This window comes from Lissotriton helveticus, chromosome 10 (assembly GCF_964261635.1).
Source record: "Lissotriton helveticus chromosome 10, aLisHel1.1, whole genome shotgun sequence".
Taxonomy (NCBI): Eukaryota; Metazoa; Chordata; class Amphibia; order Caudata; family Salamandridae; genus Lissotriton; species Lissotriton helveticus.
The window spans coordinates 867,200,908-867,220,903 of NC_136071.1; the positions used below are offsets into that span (position 1 = coordinate 867,200,908).

At 43.1% G+C, this 19,996-nt stretch overlaps 1 protein-coding gene across 1 annotated transcript in view; it reads right to left on the reverse strand.

Moving 5' to 3' along the window:
- The window catches only part of DNAH11 (dynein axonemal heavy chain 11), a 3,642,058-nt gene that overhangs the window by 593,015 nt on the left and 3,029,047 nt on the right, over positions 1-19,996 (reverse strand). The window contains exon 70 of the mRNA XM_078663510.1: positions 15,015-15,185. Within this exon, the coding sequence (XP_078519636.1) occupies positions 15,015-15,185 (171 nt within the window). The remainder of the gene's footprint in view (positions 1-15,014; positions 15,186-19,996) is intronic.

Consider the following 19,996-nt stretch of genomic DNA (forward strand, 5'->3'; position numbering starts at 1 on the left):
TAAAGGGGTATTTTTAGGGTTCAGGGTCAGTTTTTAGTTTTTGGGTAAAGGGGTATTTTAAGGGTTCAGGGTCAGTTTTTAGTTTTTGGGTAAAGGGGTATTTTTAGGGTTCAGGGTCAGTTTTTAGTTTTTGGGTAAAGGGGTATTTTTAGGGTTCAGGGTCAGTTTCGGGTTTTTGGGTAAAGGGGTATTTTTAGGGTTCAGGGTCAGTTTTTAGTTTTTGGGTAAAGGGGTATTTTTAGGGTTCAGGGTCAGTTTTTAGTTTTTGGGTAAAGGGGTATTTTTAGGGTTCAGGGTCAGTTTTGGGTTTTTGGGTAAAGGGTTTTTTTAGGGTTCAGGGTCAGTTTTGGGGTACAGGGGTACAGGGGTACAGTGTAAAAATAAAGTAAAAATAAATTTACATTAATTTAATGTAATGAAATGAAATTAAATTAAATTATATTTAAATAATTTTAAATAATTTAAATTAAAAAAAATTATTATATACTTACCAATACTTACGTTGTAATGGTAGTGCGTTGTAAAAGTTGTGTTGTATCGTCATATATCCACTGTTGCACTCTTTGCAGTGGGAATAGTAATTTTTACTCTTTTGTATTTGTACGTTAATAATATTGGCTATTATTGAATTAAATTTTGTTACTATATATATATATATGTTTTAAGAAATATGATTAAAAAAATATTATTTTTTTACTTTAATTATTTAATTATTAAATGTTATTTTAAGTATTGTTAATTATATTTTAGTAATTAATTTTTTATATTAATGTAATTAAACATTGTTTTTATTAAAGTCGATATTTTTTACAACTATATTTTTGTTAACGATATTTTGTACTCAATATTTTTGTACTTACCTGTTTGTACATACAAACTCGATATTTTGGTTGTAGATATTTTCTCGTCGATATTTTGGGTAGTCGATATTTTGGTAGTCGATATTATTTCAGTGATCCTGACACTCTCCTTCTCTGTTTCTGTCCCTCTTGTGTCTCTCTCCCTCTATCTGTCTCATTCTCCATTTCTGCTCATTGTATTTTCCTTTCTTTTTCTCTCTGCTACACTGTCACTTTCTCCTTCCCTCTAGCTCTTAATATAAGTGTTTTAAATCACATCTAAGTATATTAATTTACAATCTAGCCCAGCATCTGCAAGTTCAGGCAGGTACTCTGGGCAATATCTGACCCCTGCATCTTGAAACCTTAAGGGGCGATATGTTTGTGCTTTACAAAATATGTATTTTTATTATTACCCCGTATCTGTGGGAACAGCAGTCTTAGCCATTATCATCACCATAAAGCAATGAGGTCTGGATGTTTGTTTGATGGCGTTTTGATGCGTTTTGATGAAACAATGTGAGCAAGGTGGCTCAGGCATATTATTATGGCGGATTTGCAGGCTATCTTCATATCATAAGGGTGTATCGTACACGCTAATTCCGGTCACAACCAGTGACTATACATGAAGAACGTTAACTTCATCAGGACTCGTGCTTGCTAAGTAATAGTGGATCAGCATTCATAACAACGTGCTAATACTGTTTACTAGGGTACGCCCATTTTTTCATTGTCTTAAAGAAGATATCAATTTGCAACTTCTTGTGAACTATTGCACCAATATTGCGGGGGGGATTTTTAAAAAGGGTATTGGTTTTAAACTGATTATATTGTGTTTATTGATTACAAAATATTGGTGTTATATGTACCATGCACTGGCATAATGAAACTTCAGGGCCCACCCTCGCAAAGTACATGGAGGGAGCCCCCCTCCCTCCGGACCCAGTTAGGAGAGTTCAGGATGGGGGCTCTCACTCATGAACAGTGCCAGAGAGAGTCCCTGGAGGTTGCCCTCCGCACTGCAGCAGCTGCGGAGAATTATGTTACACCACTGAAGCACAAGTTACTTACCTTCGGTAACAATATATCTGTAAGAAACAGTAGTTAGTGTTAGATTCCTTACCTTAGAATATCCCCAGACAGCAGACTGTATCCGGAAAGTTTTCGTCAGCAGTACCCTTGCGCGTCGGTAGGTATCGTCTGCGGCTCCACTTCCGTTGTCAGTGTCGTGAATGACATCGGAGTACTTAGACGCCGCCATCGCGCGCTGAAGTCAGTTCTGTACATAGCTTTCCGCACCAGGAACGCAGAGCCATGATAGAAACCGACACTGGTGCCATGAAACTAGGGCCCTGAAAGGGACGTCCTTAACCCTAGATATCGGTTCGCAGAATGGGGAGGATGGGTGAGGCGGTAAGGAATCTAACACTAACTGCTGTTTCTTACAGATATATCGCTACCAAAGATAAGTAACTTGTGCATCTGTACAGGTTAGTGTTAGATTCCTTACCGCCCCACCTATCCTCCCCGTTCTACGAACCGATATCTGGGTTAAGGACATCCCTTTCATAGGGCTTAGAATAGATACCCCAGCAATACCAACCCCGGTGGTGGGTCTGCGAACCAAGATCACACTATAAAGTCCTGGAGAACGGAACGGCCAAAAAAAACACCTCTCCAGACTTGGCTATCCAGGCAGTAATGCCTAGCAAACGTGTGTAGCGAGGCCCACGTAGCTGCCTGACAGATGTCCTGCAAGGGGACTCCCCGACCCAGGGCCGTAGTAGCAGCCGTCGCCCGAGTGGAATGGGCGTGCAGCCCAACAGGAGGCTCCTTTTTCGCCAAAGAGTAGCAAACCTTGATGCACAAGACAGCCCACCGAGAGATGGTCCGCTTGTGCACCGCCCGTCCCTTCTTAGTGCCCACGTAACCAACAAAGAGCTAGTCGTCCACCCGGAACTGGCGTGTGCGATCTAGATAGCAGGAGAGCAAAAAAACGGCAGTCAACCATCAGATCTGCATCAGGTTGACTGCGCCGGTTTTCCATTAAGGAAGATATAACAGATTGAATGCTCACAATTGAGAATCACTTTTGGAGAGGTAACAGAGAAGCCCTGTTTGAGACGGTATCAGGATTCAGACTACGAACCTTTTCTGCAGCCATTAGTCATATAAAATGCCGCAGAGTTACTGAACATCGATTGTTCTTGTCTACAAATAAAGTCGACAATATAAATTGTGTTGGTCTTCTGTATTTCTGTACTTCAAGGGATAACTATTTCATACACTATAGTCCTGAAGATGGTCTCATCGACGAAAGCCTAGAGACCGAAATGTCGACTTGTACACTTCTTTCTGGATAAATATTTTATGATAAAGAAAAAGTGTATACAACTGTAACAGTGAAGGATATAATAACTGTATATTTACCTCTTGCTACATTGTGTGAAATTTTCAAGTACCCCACATGAACTTTAAAAGATAAAATGTATCTCTTTTTTTACATGCACCCGTGTTTTTGCATATTTCTGTTGTGATTTGGTCATTGGTTCTTATTATTTACAAGGAACCATTTTTTATAAATATGTCTATATCTCATAAAAAGTTTTAAACAAAATCAATTAGCAAGCAAATTAAAAACCGTTGCATCTAATAATACATTAAAACAATATAACTGAGCATTGTAAACTAATCCCTTTTTAAGGCACAAGCCCGGTCCCCATCTCAAATCCATGTGCATTCGGACAGGTAGAGGCCACCTCCTCACAGCGCGTGTGTCATGATCACCAGACAGCCTTCCCTTTTCATGATTATCACTACTTCCTAGAATGCATGACCATTGCAGCACGTGCCACCACTGCGCATGCATGCTGCACATGATGCTTAAAGAGGGCACGAGTGAGTACACTGTTTCTAGGTACGATTCTCACAACATATACTTTTTGCAGGGTATACATCCCCCACAGCTCCAGATATTGTGACTTTTATGTAGCCACATAACATAGGCAGCTGGCACTAATCTGAGCTTGTGTGCCCTGTGGTGCAAACGGAGGGGAAAAACACCTTGTGTTAGTTTATTGAGTTCAAAGACAGTGGGAGGGACGTTCCATATTGGCAACATCCATGCACCTTCACCACAGCCCATAACCTCTTCACCAACCACGTGCACTGCCAACCTTCCCAGACAGCCAGCTGGCTCCAGCAAATATAGGCATGCACCATCTGAGGTCCTGATTTGATCTGAAAGAAACTATTTCATGGATGATGCATGAAACAAAAACTCAACATTTCTCTACAAAATGTAATAGACACACATATCACCCACAATAAAAATAAATCAAAGGTAAGTGGTACTTAATACAATCTGTTTAAGAATCATTCAATGCCATCAGGGCAAGACAGAGCTGGTTCTATCACTGGGTCCCCTGAAAAGAAGGACCCTTAACATATATGTACAAGAGAAATATTGAGGCTGGGGGCCCGCTTCATCATCAATCAATCAATCCAATGTCTTTGTAGAGCTGCATGCAGGCTCACAAAGTCGCAATACATTTCCAATATTGCACGGTAAGGTAGCGGTTTTATGGCTCGAGTCTCACAATGCAAGCAGACCCACCTGGCCCGAGGTCTTGAATTAAAGCAGCCCCCACCGCAGAGAAATTAAGAGAGATTGAGAAGAACATTACAGCCACTCAATAGTTACCTGCAGCTTCGGTGGCTGATGCTGGCAGCAAAAGACAGAGGCTAACAATTTTAATGATGGTCTCACCGTCTCGGTGCCCAGGACGCACCGGCCGCCTAATGTGCAGTTTACACTGCCCATGACAATTTCAGCCCAGCCCTGTCCCACACTATGTAGGCCCCACCCTACATCTGAAGACTGCGAAGCTGCACATCGCAGACGGCGCACCACACACCATTTAAATTATTATGGTGGGACTAGGGCGTAACATTAAAACTACATCCCAGCAGACCCTCTGTCAATGTAGTGTACTGTACGCTGAGGTGGCCCCTGGAGTTCAGGACTACGCCTCTGAGGGGGCCTATGTTACACCATGCAGAAATGTAAGCAGTAGTAGTAGTTATCATAAGTATAGTGCAATGTTGATCTAAATACTCTAAGAGTATAAAGAAGAAATGAGAGTATTTCCAAGTTCAGTGTGCACCTGCTATAATCACTAGCATGAAAGCGCATAGCGTTTGTATGCTGTAGGTGGATAGAGTCAAGCTATCCTGGCTGAAGACGGCTGATAGGCAGAAACCGGTCCTAGGATGCTTGATTCCGGTCCAGGAAAGACATGGCTTGGCAGTTCGGGCTGGACTGTTCCCATGAGGCACAGGGTCAAGGCTGATTTGCATATGGCCATGTCTGAACTGGGGTGGTGTGGAGTGCAAAAAAACGATGGATTTAGGCCCAGATCTCTGTACTGGGGTGAATGTATGACATTGTTCTGCATTCTGTCCATCAACTATTGTTTTTGTAAGTGGACAGTGGCACAGCACTGGTTGTTGCTTACCATCGCTACGGCCTATCACGGACACAAATGCCGGGTGAAATGGCTCCGCTGATATCTTCTGCGACCAGAATGTCTCTGACTTGTCTGGCTCAAGAAGGCTGAAGTCAGAAGATTATAGTGGCATGCAATTTTAATTATGGCCTCGCTGTCTCAGTCCCCCACCGACCAGCCACCGCCTCATGCGCAGATTACACTGTGCATGAAAATGTTCAGCACAGCCCTGCCCCACCCTATGGCCGAGCCTGTCTGAAGACCACTCAGCTGGGCGCCATAGCGCATGGCGCACACTTTAATTTATTATGAGGGGACTGGAAAGTAACTGTAATACTACGTCCTAGTGGACCCAGAACCTGCTGCCTGTCAATGACTGTACTGTTGTGCTGAGGGGGCCCCTGGAGCTTAGGGCCACCCTGCAACACGGAGGCTGCAGAGGCATATGTTACACCCATCGTATACCATGAGTCTATCATATGCTCAACCTGGGGACATCTAGCAGACCCTACTCCTCTGGATGATTTACTACCACAAGGCCTTCAACCTGATTCTTCAGACACACAGACCTTGTCCACAACATGCTGAGAACTCTGAAAACTTAGCAGGATACTGGGTTTTGATATTCTATTTTCCTTGGTGGTCCCCCTGTTCCAAAATTCCTAGTTACCTCTAACCATGGAAAAACAAGTACAGTGCACACTGACCAGACACAATCTCCACATGTTTGGCGACTTATTTCTGGACAGCCATGTGATATTCTTCACCACAAGACCCAATATTTCAATGCACATATATGGATCAATTAATCTTCAACCAACCATTTGGGATGTTGCGCTCTAATTTCCCTCTTATCCACTAGCACCTGAGGATTTCACACCCTTTACATTGCTAAATATGGACCCCAAGGGATCCATTTGGTCTTTACGCTTTACCACGCCAGCATGGCTCTGAAATGCACGCAAGACAGCAAGGCCCGCCAGAAATGGGAGTAAGATCTTGGCCATCCCCTCACTGATGGAGATTGGGCTTACTGCTGTACACAAACTAAATTGTTATCCCCCACACACCATCATAAACAACTCAATTTTCGATTTTTGCACAGAATTTACTGGCCGGAAGTGACCCCTCCAGTTTCTCCCTCTGCCCTAAATGTAAATTCCTTGATGCAGACTTTGCACATATGACATGGACCTGTCCTATTGTTGCCGCATATTGGTCGGCGGTCCTTGAAATTCCATCTGTCATGACTTCGCTGGTTCTTGGTCCCTCCCTTCTGGGTAATGTATCATCCATCCCTAAGAATCTCCATCGATTCTCAGCCATTGCTTTACCACCGGCTAAGAGAGAGATTGCCCTTTGTTGGTGCATGCATTCCATCCCACTACTGAAGCTTGGTTTACAAGTATGACATATTGCTATTTAACCATTGATGTCTATGACACACTTCTGTCCCTGTCCACCAGACTCAAAGATATCTGTCAACCACTCAGAAATTATTTATTAACTCTGGAATCAGACCTTCCAAACTCTTCCTCCCAACCCCCCGCCACCACAGCCTCCCTCTGTAACACCAGCTAGTACACTGTTGATTAGACCCCCCCCTTCTATCCCTTTTTAGTTTCCTAAGCTTCATTGAAGATTGTTTTAGTTTGTGATCGACATAGTGTTAAATCTCACTTGATGCCTAGTTTTGCAATACACATTTTCATGTATGTTAAATCATGGTGGTATTGATGTGCTGACACAATGATATCTGTGTTGTCTGGCCTTATTCTTGTTAATTGAAAATTATGAAGTTTAAAACAAAATATGTATCTACCTTGAGAGCATGATAAGAAGAATTAGACATGGTTGGGCATGTATATGTGTATTTTAGGATATTAAAGATTTATGTACATTTTCTGCTTAGTGGTATGTGTTTAATCCCTTGGGCGCGGGCGCGATTCTGCGCCTGTGCGGCACTTCTAATGAGTGGGTGGGTTCATGACGGCCCCAGCCGTCATCAGCACACGAGAACTGTGATGCATGACGGCCAGGGGCCGTCATCAGCATGGAAGGGGTTAAAAGAGTAGGATCTCATTTGGGACGGGGAGATCTGATTGAGTGGTCTGAGTAAGTGTCTGATTTCATCTACTGGATGGTGTATTGTTCCCAAGGGGAGTTTCTTACTCTGCTGAATTGTAGTGCCCTGTTCCCTTGGTATGAGGGGCCCCTCTCATTTTCTCTGTAGACTGGAATTTCAGAGGCACCTTATTATGCAGAAATGGGCAGCACGGGACTGATAACACTGCCAGCTGTTAGGAAACCCTGCCCTGAGTGGAGAGAAGCTCACTGCTGATGTTACAGTCAGGAGGTGAAGCTCGGTTTTAGTTTTGCTTTGTGTACGTAGGTATCTCAGAGGTGGGATCTCTTGGAGGGCACTGACAGACCAGCACTAGCATCACTTTAAGGGGATGGGAAGCATGTTCATGATGGCATTATAATGAGGAGGAAATGTTTGCTCGGGTGTCACCTTCAGGGAATGGAAACTTGGTTATGGTGTCAGTACACATGGATTGGTGTCTCTGTGATGGTATCACTGTGAGGGTATGGGAAGCACTGTATGGGTGTCACTGTAAGATGGGAACTTTGGTTCTAGTGAAATCGATGAGGGAAATGTGGCCCAGAAGTCAGTGTGAGTAGATGGGAAGGTCGGGCAAGTGGTATTATGAGAACTGTTCACTGTTAAAGAATGAAAGCTTGTTTCTCATATCGAGAGCCTATGCAAGAAGATTTTTTAATGGTGAGGTACAGATATTGGTATAGATATGGAATTGTGGGAAGCTCAAGAATCCCATGTCTATGCCGGTTGAAGAATTCTAAGGCAATACTTCGTTAATTAATGCCATTAATATAATATTGCATAATACCACAATAATCTATAGCCTATTCCATTCACCATAGCCAGTTAGAAATCATTTTAGTTACGTGCATATGTATAATTAAATCAGATGAGTAGAATCAGGTGTAAGAAAACAAGTTACTTACCTGTAACTTCAGTTATCCAGTATTGGTATCTTTCATAGATTCACATGCCTGAATCATTCCCCGTCGTAAAGGCGGGAGTCCCACTGTAAATAAAAAAAGCAGTGACAAAAGCACTTTGTAGTAGTAGTAGGCCCTAGAAATAGGCCTGAGGCCTAAATTATAGTAGCCTATCTACCTCATTATGTCAAAAAGACCAAAGTCTTTGCTCCAACCAATCAGCTCACAGCACCCTCTAGAACCCTCTCTGCAGAGCCAGTTCTCCTCAGATTTTTGTAGCACAAGTGGGAAAAAGTATCCCAACCTTAGAGAACTGCCTCTCCGGGGAGGAGGGTGGGTGCATGTGAATCTATGAAAGATACCAATACTGGATAACTTAAGTTACAGGTAAGTAACTTGTTTTCTTATCCAGTATTGGGGTATCTTTCATAGATTCACATGCCTGAATCAGAATAGCAAGCAGTAAACCAGGCAAAGTCGGTTGCGGATGGTGGGAGACTTACTGTATTGCACCCCCATGAATGTACAGTGAACAACCAACAATCGCTTAGAGATTGATCTATTAACAACCATATTGAAAACCAACATAGAAGTAATGCAATTTCCTACTGGAAATGGAACATTAGTAACATATAAACTTACTGTATGACAACATATGTCTGCATATTATAAACAACAATTTGAACTTTATGTACTTTAAGAAAGAAGCCAACGGTAGTACCTGAATGTATTCCTATGGAAACAGGTGGCATAACACAGCTTGGCCCACTGCCGCATCATTCTGATTTGCTGATTGTAGGCAGTAGTATCTTGTAAACGTGTGGACATTCTTCCATGTCGCAGCACGGCAAATGTTCTCAAAAGTCACTCCTGCAAACAAAGCTGCAGACGCTGCCACAGCTCTTGTGGAATGAGATCGAACAGACCTTGTCAATGGTCGGTTAGCCTTGATGTGACAGAACTGGATGGCAGAGGCTATCCATCTGGAAATCGTAGCTTTAGTGACCGCTTTACCCAATGTAGTCTGGCCTTAAGCCACAAACAATTGATCTGATTTTCTTAAAGTCTTGGTTCTCTGGAGGTAGAACTTTAAGCATCTTTTGATGTCTAAAGAATGTAATGTTCTCTCCGCTGGGGTTGAAGGATTTGGAAAGAAAACCTTCAGCTTGACTGGTTCATTTAGATGACATTGAGAAGGCACCTTTGGTATGAATGTTGGATTCGTCCGCAAAGTGACATAGTCTTGGGAAAAATGCATAAAGGGTTCTTTTATAGTGAACGCCTGAATTTCTCCCACTCGTCTGGCGGAAGTTAGGGCTAACAACAAAGCAACCTTCCATGTCAAGAATTTTAGGTCAGCTTTATGGATGGGTTTGAACGGGTGCTTCATCAGCTGTGAGAGAACTGTATTGAGCTCCCATTCTGGTGGTGAAGGCTTTACTGGAGGATAAGCCTGGAAAAGACCCCTCATGAATTGCTTAACGAGCGATGAAGAGCAGAGCGATTGAGTGTCAGCCATCTTCCTGTATCTGGATAAAGCCGCTAAGTGGACCTTTATTGAAGACAAAGAAAGACCAGATCGTGCCAAATGCAATAAATAGGGTAGTATTTTTTCTGCTGGCGCCTTTATAGGATGTAAATTGTTTGAGATGCACCAAGCACAGAAGCGCTTCCACTTGAGACGATAAGTTTTTAATATACTCTGGGCTCTTGCTTTCTTTAGAATGTCTCGGCAGTCCTGAGGAATTTGCAGATGTTGAAATTCTAGGAAGTTAGGAGCCATGCATGCAATTTCAGCGATTGAGGGTCCTGGTGCAGTATCTGGCCCTCGTTGCGTGATAGTATCGTTGGGGTTACCAACAGCTTGATCAGTGGCTCCTGTGAGAGAAGCATGAGCTCCTGAAACTAATACTGGCGAGGCCACCTGGGAGCAATTAGCAGAAGGCGGCAACTTTCCAATTTCATCTTGCGCACCACTCGTGGAATCAAAGGGATAGGAGGAAAGGCGTAAGCATAACTCCCTGACCATCGCATGGACAGGGCATTCCCCCTTGATCCCGGTTGAGGGTACCTGCTGGCGAAGTACCGGCATTTCTTGTTCTGTTGGGTTGCAAACAAATCCAACATTGGCTTGCCCCATCTCTGAAACACCTTGCTCAATTGGTTGTTGTTCAGTTCCCACTCGTGGCAATCTGACGAGGATCTGCTCAGTTTGTCTGCTAAGGTGTTGTACAGACCCCTGACGTGTTCTGCCTTGAGAGTTATGTTGTGAATCGTTAACCATTGCCATAACTCTTGGGCTTCCCTGGACAATGTTGCTGATCTCGTTCCCCCTTGCTTGTTTATATAAAACATGCTGGTAGTGTTGTCCGTTCTGACCAGAACTGAGGATCCTGTGATCCTGGGGAGAAACGCTTGAAGAGAAAGAAAAATGGCTTTCAACTCTAGACTGTTGATGTGGCATTTTTTCTGCTGTTGAGACCATTTTCCCTGCACCTGTAAATCCTGGAGAGGACCTCCCCAGCCCTCCATGGATGCATCTGTCGTCAGAATGAAATCCGGAGGGGCTTGCAAGAAAGTGAGTCCCTGTTCCAGATTGCTCAGCCTTGTCCACCATTGAAGGGCATGCACCATCCTGTTGGTGACTGTGATGGTGTCCTCGAAAGAGCCTGTCGCTTGTTGCCATTGAAGATGTAGCTCTTCCTGTAAAGATCGCATCTTTAGACGTGCTAATGGAATGAGGTTGATGGCTGAAGAGCACATCCGCAGAAGTGATGCAAATAGGCGAACTGAAAGTGACCTTTTTCTTGACAGTTTTGTTGCCAAGGCCTGTAGTCGGAGTTGTCTCTCTCGAGACAAGAATGCCTTGCATTCTACTGTGTCTAGACAAGCTCCTAGGAACAACAGGTTCTGTTTCGGAACCAATTGAGATTTACTCTTGTTGATTGTAAGGAGATTTGCTCTTGTTGATTGTAAGGCCTAGCGATGCAAAGTGATTGCGGCATATCGTAATGTCGGACTTTACTTTGGCCTTCGATGGACCTTTGACTAGCCAGTCATCCAAATACGGGAAGACCTGCACCTTTGCTGATCGAAGAGCTGCTGCTACAGGAGCCAGGCACTTCGTGAAAATCCTTGGGGCCGACTTGAGGCCAAATGGGAGGACCTTGAACTGATAATGGGCGCCAGCCACAGTGAAACGGAGGTATTTTCGATGTTTTGGGTGAATTGGGATGTGGAAGTATGCATCTTCCATGTCCAAGGAAGCCATGTAATCTCCCTCGTTGAGGCAGTTAAGAATGTCTGAGAGAGTGACCATTCGCAATCCCTGCTTTTTGAGATATCTGTTCATATTGCGCAGGTCTAGGATCGGTCGCCATTCCCCTGATTTCTTTTTTATGAGGAAAAAATGGGAATAAAAACCTGTCCTTCTCTGATGGATTGGAACTTTCTCTACAGCGTTCTTGAGAAGCATTGCTTGAACCTCCTTGATCAGTAAGTGAAGACGAGGGGGACGGGGACCCCTGGGCGGAGTTGTTGGAGGTTTGGTAATGAACTCCAGGGTGTGACCATGTTGGACTAGGTCCAGCACCCACTGATCTGTTGTTATCTGATGCCATTGGTGTTGGAAGGCAGATATCTTCGCCCCCACAGGAAAATAGGGGATTGAAGGTGGCGCCCAATTGATCTCACTGTTTCTTGTGATCGTATCACCCCTGATTGTTCGTGCGCCTTCTTCCTCCTTGGCGAGAGAAACCAGCCGATGCAGACTGGCGATACGAAGAGTGATAGTTCTGGCGGTATTGCTGTTGATATTGCCTGCCTTGCTGGTAATAATTTCCTCTGGACGAATAACCACGTCCTCTCGCTCCTCTGAACGATCCTCTCTTGTACTGCAATGACCCCAGCGATTTTGCAGTATCCGTATCTGTTTTAATTGCTTGGAGAGCTTTGTTGACATGTTTCCCAAAGAGGGATTCTCTGTCGTAAGCCATGTCCAGCACTTTCAATTGGACCTCTGGATGAAAGGTAGTGGCCTTCAACCACCCTTGATGTCTCAAGACAGCCGCTCCTGCCAACTGTCTGAAATTTGTGTTTGCAATATCTAATGCGCAGTCGATGGACTCCGCAGCTGCGCGCTCTCCTTCCATTAATATTTTTCGTGCTTCCTGCCTCTTATCTTTTGGAATGAGTTCCATGAAAACAGCCATTTCTGACCACATTTGGCGATCATAGCGCCCTATAATCGCCAAAGAATTTGCCGCTCTGATGGAGGCCGCAGCCATTGTGGAAAACTTTTTCCCAATAAGGTCCAAACGTCGCCCCTCTTTATCAGGTGGTGTAGAAATAGGGGTAGCCGGATTCTTCTACCTTTGTTGTGCAGCCTGAGAGATCACCGAATCCGGACGCGGATGACCAATAAGGCACGCTGGACTAGTGAGCGGGGCACGGTATTTCTTCTCAATTCTTGGCAACACAGCAGGCACAGAAGCGGGGTTTTTCATTACTTTGAGGCCCTCTTTCCAAATATACTCAATGATAGGAATGGCTCGAGACACCTTCCTGGTTTCTTCTTTAAAATCATGAAGAAAACACTCCGTTTGCTCCACAGTCACCGGGAGTTTAAATCAGTTTGCTGCTCTCTGCATCAGATTGTGGAAGCCACCTACATCCTCAGGTGGAGAATCTGAAGGCTGAGGAGTCGGAGGGGATGGCATGGGAATAACATAATCATCCCACTGGTCTGATGAAGGTGCGTTAGGCAACTCCCCTTCCTCTACTTCCTCTTCTGAGGACGTGTCCAGGGTTTGTGGAGGCAACTCATGTTGCGTAGGTTCCACAACTGGAGAAAGCGGTGGAATTTGAGATGCAGGAATAGAAGTAGTAGGCTGAGGCATTTGTGGCGGAATGCGTTTCTTGTAATCTGCCAGGATATCCTGTAAATCCTGAATCAGGGTAGGTGGTAAATGGGTGACTTCTGAGACCTTAGGCCGCCTCTGATGTTCCAAAGAGTGAGGCACTAAAATGTCCTCCTGATAGTAATGTTCAGTATAAGTGTCGTCTTCATCATCATCTTGACACTTGATGACGAGATCAGATGGGTGACACGCCACACCAAAAGCTCCTTCATTATCATCATCCTCAAAATCATCTTCTTCGTCATCCGAGTAGGATTCCAGAAGATGAGAGGGCATAAGTGGCGACATGTAAGAATCTTGTTGCCTCTTGTAAGAGACGAGTTGAAAGTTCTTCGTTGAAACTGGCTTACAAAAAACCTGATTCCCAGCGATCGGCTTCACTAAAGCTGAATCCATCAACTTTGACGGCACCGGTGACAAAGGTGCAGCTGGCTGCTGAAAAGATGTAGTCGTCGACGAGGTCGACGACGAAGGAAACGTCGTCGATGGAATTGCCATCGACGGGACCGTCGTCGATGGACTCGACGTTGACGGGACCGTCGTCGATGGAACTACCGTTGACAGGGCAGCCGTCGACGGCTTCGTCGTTGATGCTTTCTTCGTCGACGAGACAATCGTCGACGGTGGCGTCGATGACTTCGTCGACGGGCTCTTTTTAGATGACAAAGGCTTCGTTGACGATGATGTCTTCGTCGACGAGCCGTCTACGAGAGTTCTTTTAGCCACAATACAAATCTTTGTAGATACAATAGGCGAAGAGACAGATGTAGTGTAGATCATAGCCGTAGAAGAGGAAGTTGAAGTAGAAATAGTAGTCACTGGTGAGACAGAAGAGCTCTTACTCACGGTTTTCTTAGAGGAATCGTTGGTGGCTGAGGCTCCAGAGACAGAATGTGGAGATCTCTGTGAAGAGCCTGAAGTAGAGTGGGAGGTTTTCGCATGTTTTCTCCCCTCACTTTTCTTACCCTCCTGAGACCTCGCCCTCGTGCTAGAGGTAGAGGCTTTGTCATCATCATCCGTGAAAGAGGATTTTAGCCACAAAAGGACTCTGGCCTCCCTATCCCTTAAGGTCTTAGAAGGGAAGGTGCGGCAGATCTTAAAATGTTTTGCCTCATGTTTGGGATAAAGGCAATAAATACAGTCCTTGTGCTGGTCATCCACATGGACCCTTTTCTTCTCGCAGGTTCTGCAAGGTCTAAACAAGGCCTTCTTGTCAGACATCCTGAAGCTCTGAGGAAAAAACTGAGTCAAGACTCAGGGAGACTCCCTTCCACACGACGTGCGGTGAAAATCTGAGGAGAACTGGCTCGGCATAGAGGGTTCTAGAGGGTGCTGTGAGCTGATTGGTTGGAGCAAAGAGTTTGGTCTTTTTGACATAATGAGGTAGATAGGCTACTATAATTTAGGCCTCAGGCCTATTTCTAGGGCCTATTACTACTACAAAGTTCTTTTGGCACTGCTTTTTTTATTTACCGTGGGACTCCCGCCTCGACGACGGGGAATGATTCAGGCATGTGAATCTATGAAAGATACCCCAATACTGGATAAGAAGAATATGCGCTTACCACTCATTCAACAAATTGTACCTATTTCTGACATAAATATACATAATTTTTTTGTAAAACATGTATATATAATTGATGAAAATAAAGTTCATTGGTAATGAAGACAATTTTACAATTCTTCTTGTGAACTGAAAGGATGTTTGAGATTATATTTACCTGAAAGGCTGCCTGGGAAACAAAAGTTAGCTTGTCCTTTTCAAAAAGCCCTCGGCTGGTGTAGAGGAAGGCAGAATAAGTGACACAGTCTATCAGGCTGGAGACTCGTTCTTTCACGTCCTCCGAATCTGCCGCCCGCTCGATGGCTTTATGGAAAACCACATTGAAGGCCTAAGAAAAAAAGCAACAAAAGAATCATGACAATGTGGACACTTTACAAGGGTGTTTGAATAGCATTAGCTTTCTTATTTTCCCTGAATTTAATCAAAAAGTTATTCATAAAAGAGACTCCCTGTACTAAGTGTGAGACATAGCATAACATGAATAGCCTTATTCTCAGATAGACAAATGGCCAGCTTCCTTATGTTGCCAAACTTGCATTTTTTCTTCGATTTCTGTGAATTCTGAGACTGCCATTGCATCAGGAGTGGCAAGAAAGACCTAGCGTTTATCAGTAGGGATGAGATGCAGGAATGTTTAGTGTTTACTTTCCAGTAAAGTTCCTTATATATCGCTTCTTTCTGTCTCACTCTTACAGACTTCAGATCCATTTAAACTCTTTTTGTCAAATCCTGTTGCACTGAAATGCTACTCTCCGTCTCACAATTGCACAGTGTGTAAAACATGTGCTGTTTCTTATAGGGTTGGACTGGGGTAGAAAATAAGCCTGGGCACCAACATAAAAGTGTCCACTATTAGTGAATAGCTAAACAATAAAAGTGACCTACTCTTGCAAATCTAAGTAGTTTAGAACTTGTACAGAAACACCAGATAGGTGTTTTGCAAGGTATGGGAGACTGCATATGTTTGTGCTTGCTTCAGGAAGTTTTTGTGGTAATATTCGGGAAATCCAGTGCGTACTTTGAGAGGGTAGTTGCAGGTGGGCTACACCAGGACTCTTTTAGTGGGACATATTTTTCTATCATTTGACTTTGACCCAGAACAAGAGAGAGAAAGGCAGAATAAGAGGAAACAAAGCATAAGAAAATGACGGAAAACAGTGAGAAAGGGAGAGAGCTGAGATGAAAAAGAAACAGCAAGAGTGTGATAAAGAGGCAGGAAGTTTAGGGTGGTGGATGAAAGTGGAATGAGGAAAAATCATCACTAGACAGCCTTGGTATTCAACAACTCAAACATTTGGCAGCCAGCAACAAGCTTTTGAGAAAAGTTTGAGCACTGGCAATAATTAGTTTAAAAATCAAGCACTGGGAAAATCAACAGTAAAAACGGACCCCTCCAGAATATAAAACAGGCCCAAAACATGCGAAAACACCGACCCCCATACTGACCTGTCACACCAGCCCATCTGGCTCTACATGATTGCCCTATAAGCCCAACTGATCCTGGTTTCTTAATCCTAGAAATTCAGGCTTCCGTATGTGTGCTCCCAAAAATATTTTATGAACTTTTAATATGTTAATTACAGCTAATACACAAAAGGTGACACAATAAACTGCCAGTCATTGCTTATCGCAGAGATCCCAATTTACGATTGCTTATTGTGAGAGTTGAGCTCAAGCAAGCTGTAACAAATGCAGTTATTCAATGCTGGGATTCTAAAATATGCATCACATGTGAATACATTTTACAAACATTCATCAGTGATTAGTTCTCCTACGAGAAGGACCTATGGAATAAGACAGCCTCATTCATGATACTCAACATGCATTAATTGTGTGATTCAGGGCCAACGCCAAAGCTGTAAAAATAATATGTCAGCCAAACAGTGAATAACTTCTGCACACTATTCAGGAACCATAAATCGGCAATAAATAATAAGTAACTTGAGCAGCATGTAGTCAATCCTTTTAATCATATGGACCATTTGCTATCAGATTTGAAGATATTTGCTGTGGAACATGTCTTAAAGGAAGAACGACTTAACTCCAGTGAAAAACACTTGGATGTACAGTTTAAGTTCATTTCATCCAAAAGTGAGTGATAGGGTATAGGAATGACTGTGTGGGTGAGTGAGTGAATGTGAGTGTGGCTATATGTGTGAGTGCGTGCCTCTGTCAGTGACTGTAAAGGTGGCTGAGTATGTGTTAGTATTTGTATGAGTAAATTAGTGCATGTGTGTGTAACTGTATGGGTGATTAAGTGGCTGTGTGATTGACTGTATGGGACAGTTTTAAAAGAGAGCTTTGTCAAGGACAATTTTGAAACATTTTATATAATGCACATGGCCACTTTATTTTATAAACAGCAAATTATGAAATGTGTTTTATATTTTGAGGAAATAACGCTATTAAGCAACATAGGAATAATCACCATAACACAGCATGGGAGTGACAACTACACAAATGCAAACTGGGATTTGTATGCATTTATAAGGTCATGTGATGGAGTAGATTTAAACCACCTGTGCCAGGACACTGTTGGAATCTCAATCCTATGACTAAGGTGTGACGGCCGAAACGCGTCAGGAAACAAAAGATTTTAAAACTGCAGCTACTCTTCACCTAAGATTTGACGCTGGTTGAACGAATCTTCACAACATTTTCCAAAACATGTGTACCGGTGAATCTTGTTACACATGTAAAGTTTCGGTGTGATATGTTAAGCGGGTAACAAGAAAAAAGAGGGGTAAAAAAATATGTTTCTCATGTTAATTCCTGTACGACCTTTAGACAAGGGTGTAGCCCAAACTGCTGAATGGAATTACACCAAATTTGGCCGAAAAGAAGTTGTTAGCTCAGCGGAGTGCCTTTTTGTGATTTTGTGTAATTCCATTCAGTAGTTTTAGAGATATTTACCAAAGTGCAAATTTGTATACATAGTGGCTCCGATCCCCAGATGAAATCTGATTGGCTGCGAACACTTCAAACTAGGACATTGAAATATAAGAGAAGAGTGCAACATGTGGAAACTGGAATTGCCAGGGAGAGAGCACCTCTCCCTTCCTCGCCTCCAATGCTTGTGGTGTCTGGAAAATTCAATTCTGGTACAAGGAGGCAAGAGGGTCATGCCCACCAGAGAAGAGTGCAGGGTACGAATACCCTGACTCCCTAGGCCTATTGCAGGGGTCCCAGAGGGAATCTGCCAGGCCCAAAAATATTTTTTTAAACAGTTTATGTGGGGTTTTTTCTGGAGCCGCGCTTCTGTATTGTTTAGCTTCCATGGGGGCAAGATCCCCAGGGCATCTGGCATCTGGCCAATAATATTGAAATGTAAGGGGGGTATTTGCAGACCATCTATTCCCCAGGAACAGCCACCACCCGGAGCTATTCATCAAATGCATGTGGGGGATGCACATACAGACTCCCCCACAGCCCCAGGCACCCCCACCCCCCCACCAAGTCATGGCCAGCACCTACTATGTGCCAAAGTGCTCACCCCCGGCACACAGCTCCTTGCTGTGGCTTAGTGGGAGCTTTACACTCCTCCCAAGTCACAGCAAATGCTCCACTTACAGCAAGCGAGAGTTCAGAAATGCTCTAGCTTTTTTGAAGCAGAGCAGAATTGCTTTCAGACACAGGGAGCTGCCTTTTTAGCAGCTCCCTATGTCAGAAAGCAATGCCAAAGTTATAGGGACATTTGTTGCATCGTAGGAAGGAGTTCCAGTAGACTTGGTTAGGTTACAGAAGAATATGTTTATTGTTTCTAGATGGTTAGATAGGTTTTCCAGTAAAGATATAATAAGGCCCCACCAGGAGCAGCCTCTCTGCTGCTCAGCCCAGGATCTAACTGACACTCTGCCTCGCAGCACACCTAATCAGTCCAGTGACATCACCATCCACACCAACATTCTTCTCTCACTGGCTAAGCAGCAGAGGCAGAGAAACAGGGAAGGGGCATAGAATAACACCTTACATATAACAACAACGTTATAGTTAGGCTCAGATTTCACTCATACAATTCCAAAGAAATTCAGTTGTTTTAGTTACCTGAGCTAACTATAACTTATGCCCCCACAATGCACTGCTTATGACCTCACATATTATATCACTCAAGACATGGTCAGTGGCATCACTGATGACATCTCAAATGACATCACTGTGTAAGTCATAGTTAGCACAGGTAACTATAGCATTGGAATTTCTCTGGTTTTGTAGAAGTGACATCTGAGCCTAACTATAACCTCCCTTAAACCTTTAGCTTTTTTCACTGACTTTCTATGTTTTTTAATTATATTTCCTAACTATTACATTCCTGTAACCTTTTTTTTAGGTGAATATTTATATACATGTGTTTTAAACTATTTACTTGGGATTTATCCCCGCTATTTGTAGAACTACAAACCTTATAAGAATATAGTTTTAACAGAAAATATTCGAATTTTAGAAATGATTTGGCTATTGTATTCAAACATAGCAGATTTGTGATGCTAAATCGATGTATTTATACAGGAAGTTAGATCTGTTTTATAGTTTGCTCTGCATAACAACTTCTAGCGATATCAATGCACAATGAAATGTAATGTGTTTGAGCAGTTGAAACTAATGTCTGTCTTCCATACCTTTAATCATGTGACACGGAGCTTTGGAGGTGGGTGGGCACTAAGCAAACACTTTAAAACCAACATGGCGATGTTGATTCCGCATGTGAACAAGAGCTCTTGAAACCCGAAACGCGTCATGTATGGGAACAAGATCTTAAATAAATAAACAGCTTGCCTGAGACTGCGGGGTCTGCGTCTCCTTCATCGCCGCCTGGAGGTTGCAGGAGTCCGAGTCTTTCCGATATATATATATATATATATATATATATATATATATATATATATATATATATATATATATATATATATATATATATATATATATATATATATATATATATATATATATATATATATATATATATATATATATATATATATATATATATATATATATATGTATATATATATATCCAAACAGGTTGGGTCCTTCTGAGACCATTTCTCCCATTGTCAGGTGGCGTACAGCGGCGGCGAACCCAAGCCGTTACTTCTAATACTCCAAAGGTGCTTTTACAAAGCAAGTACGCACTCAGAGACA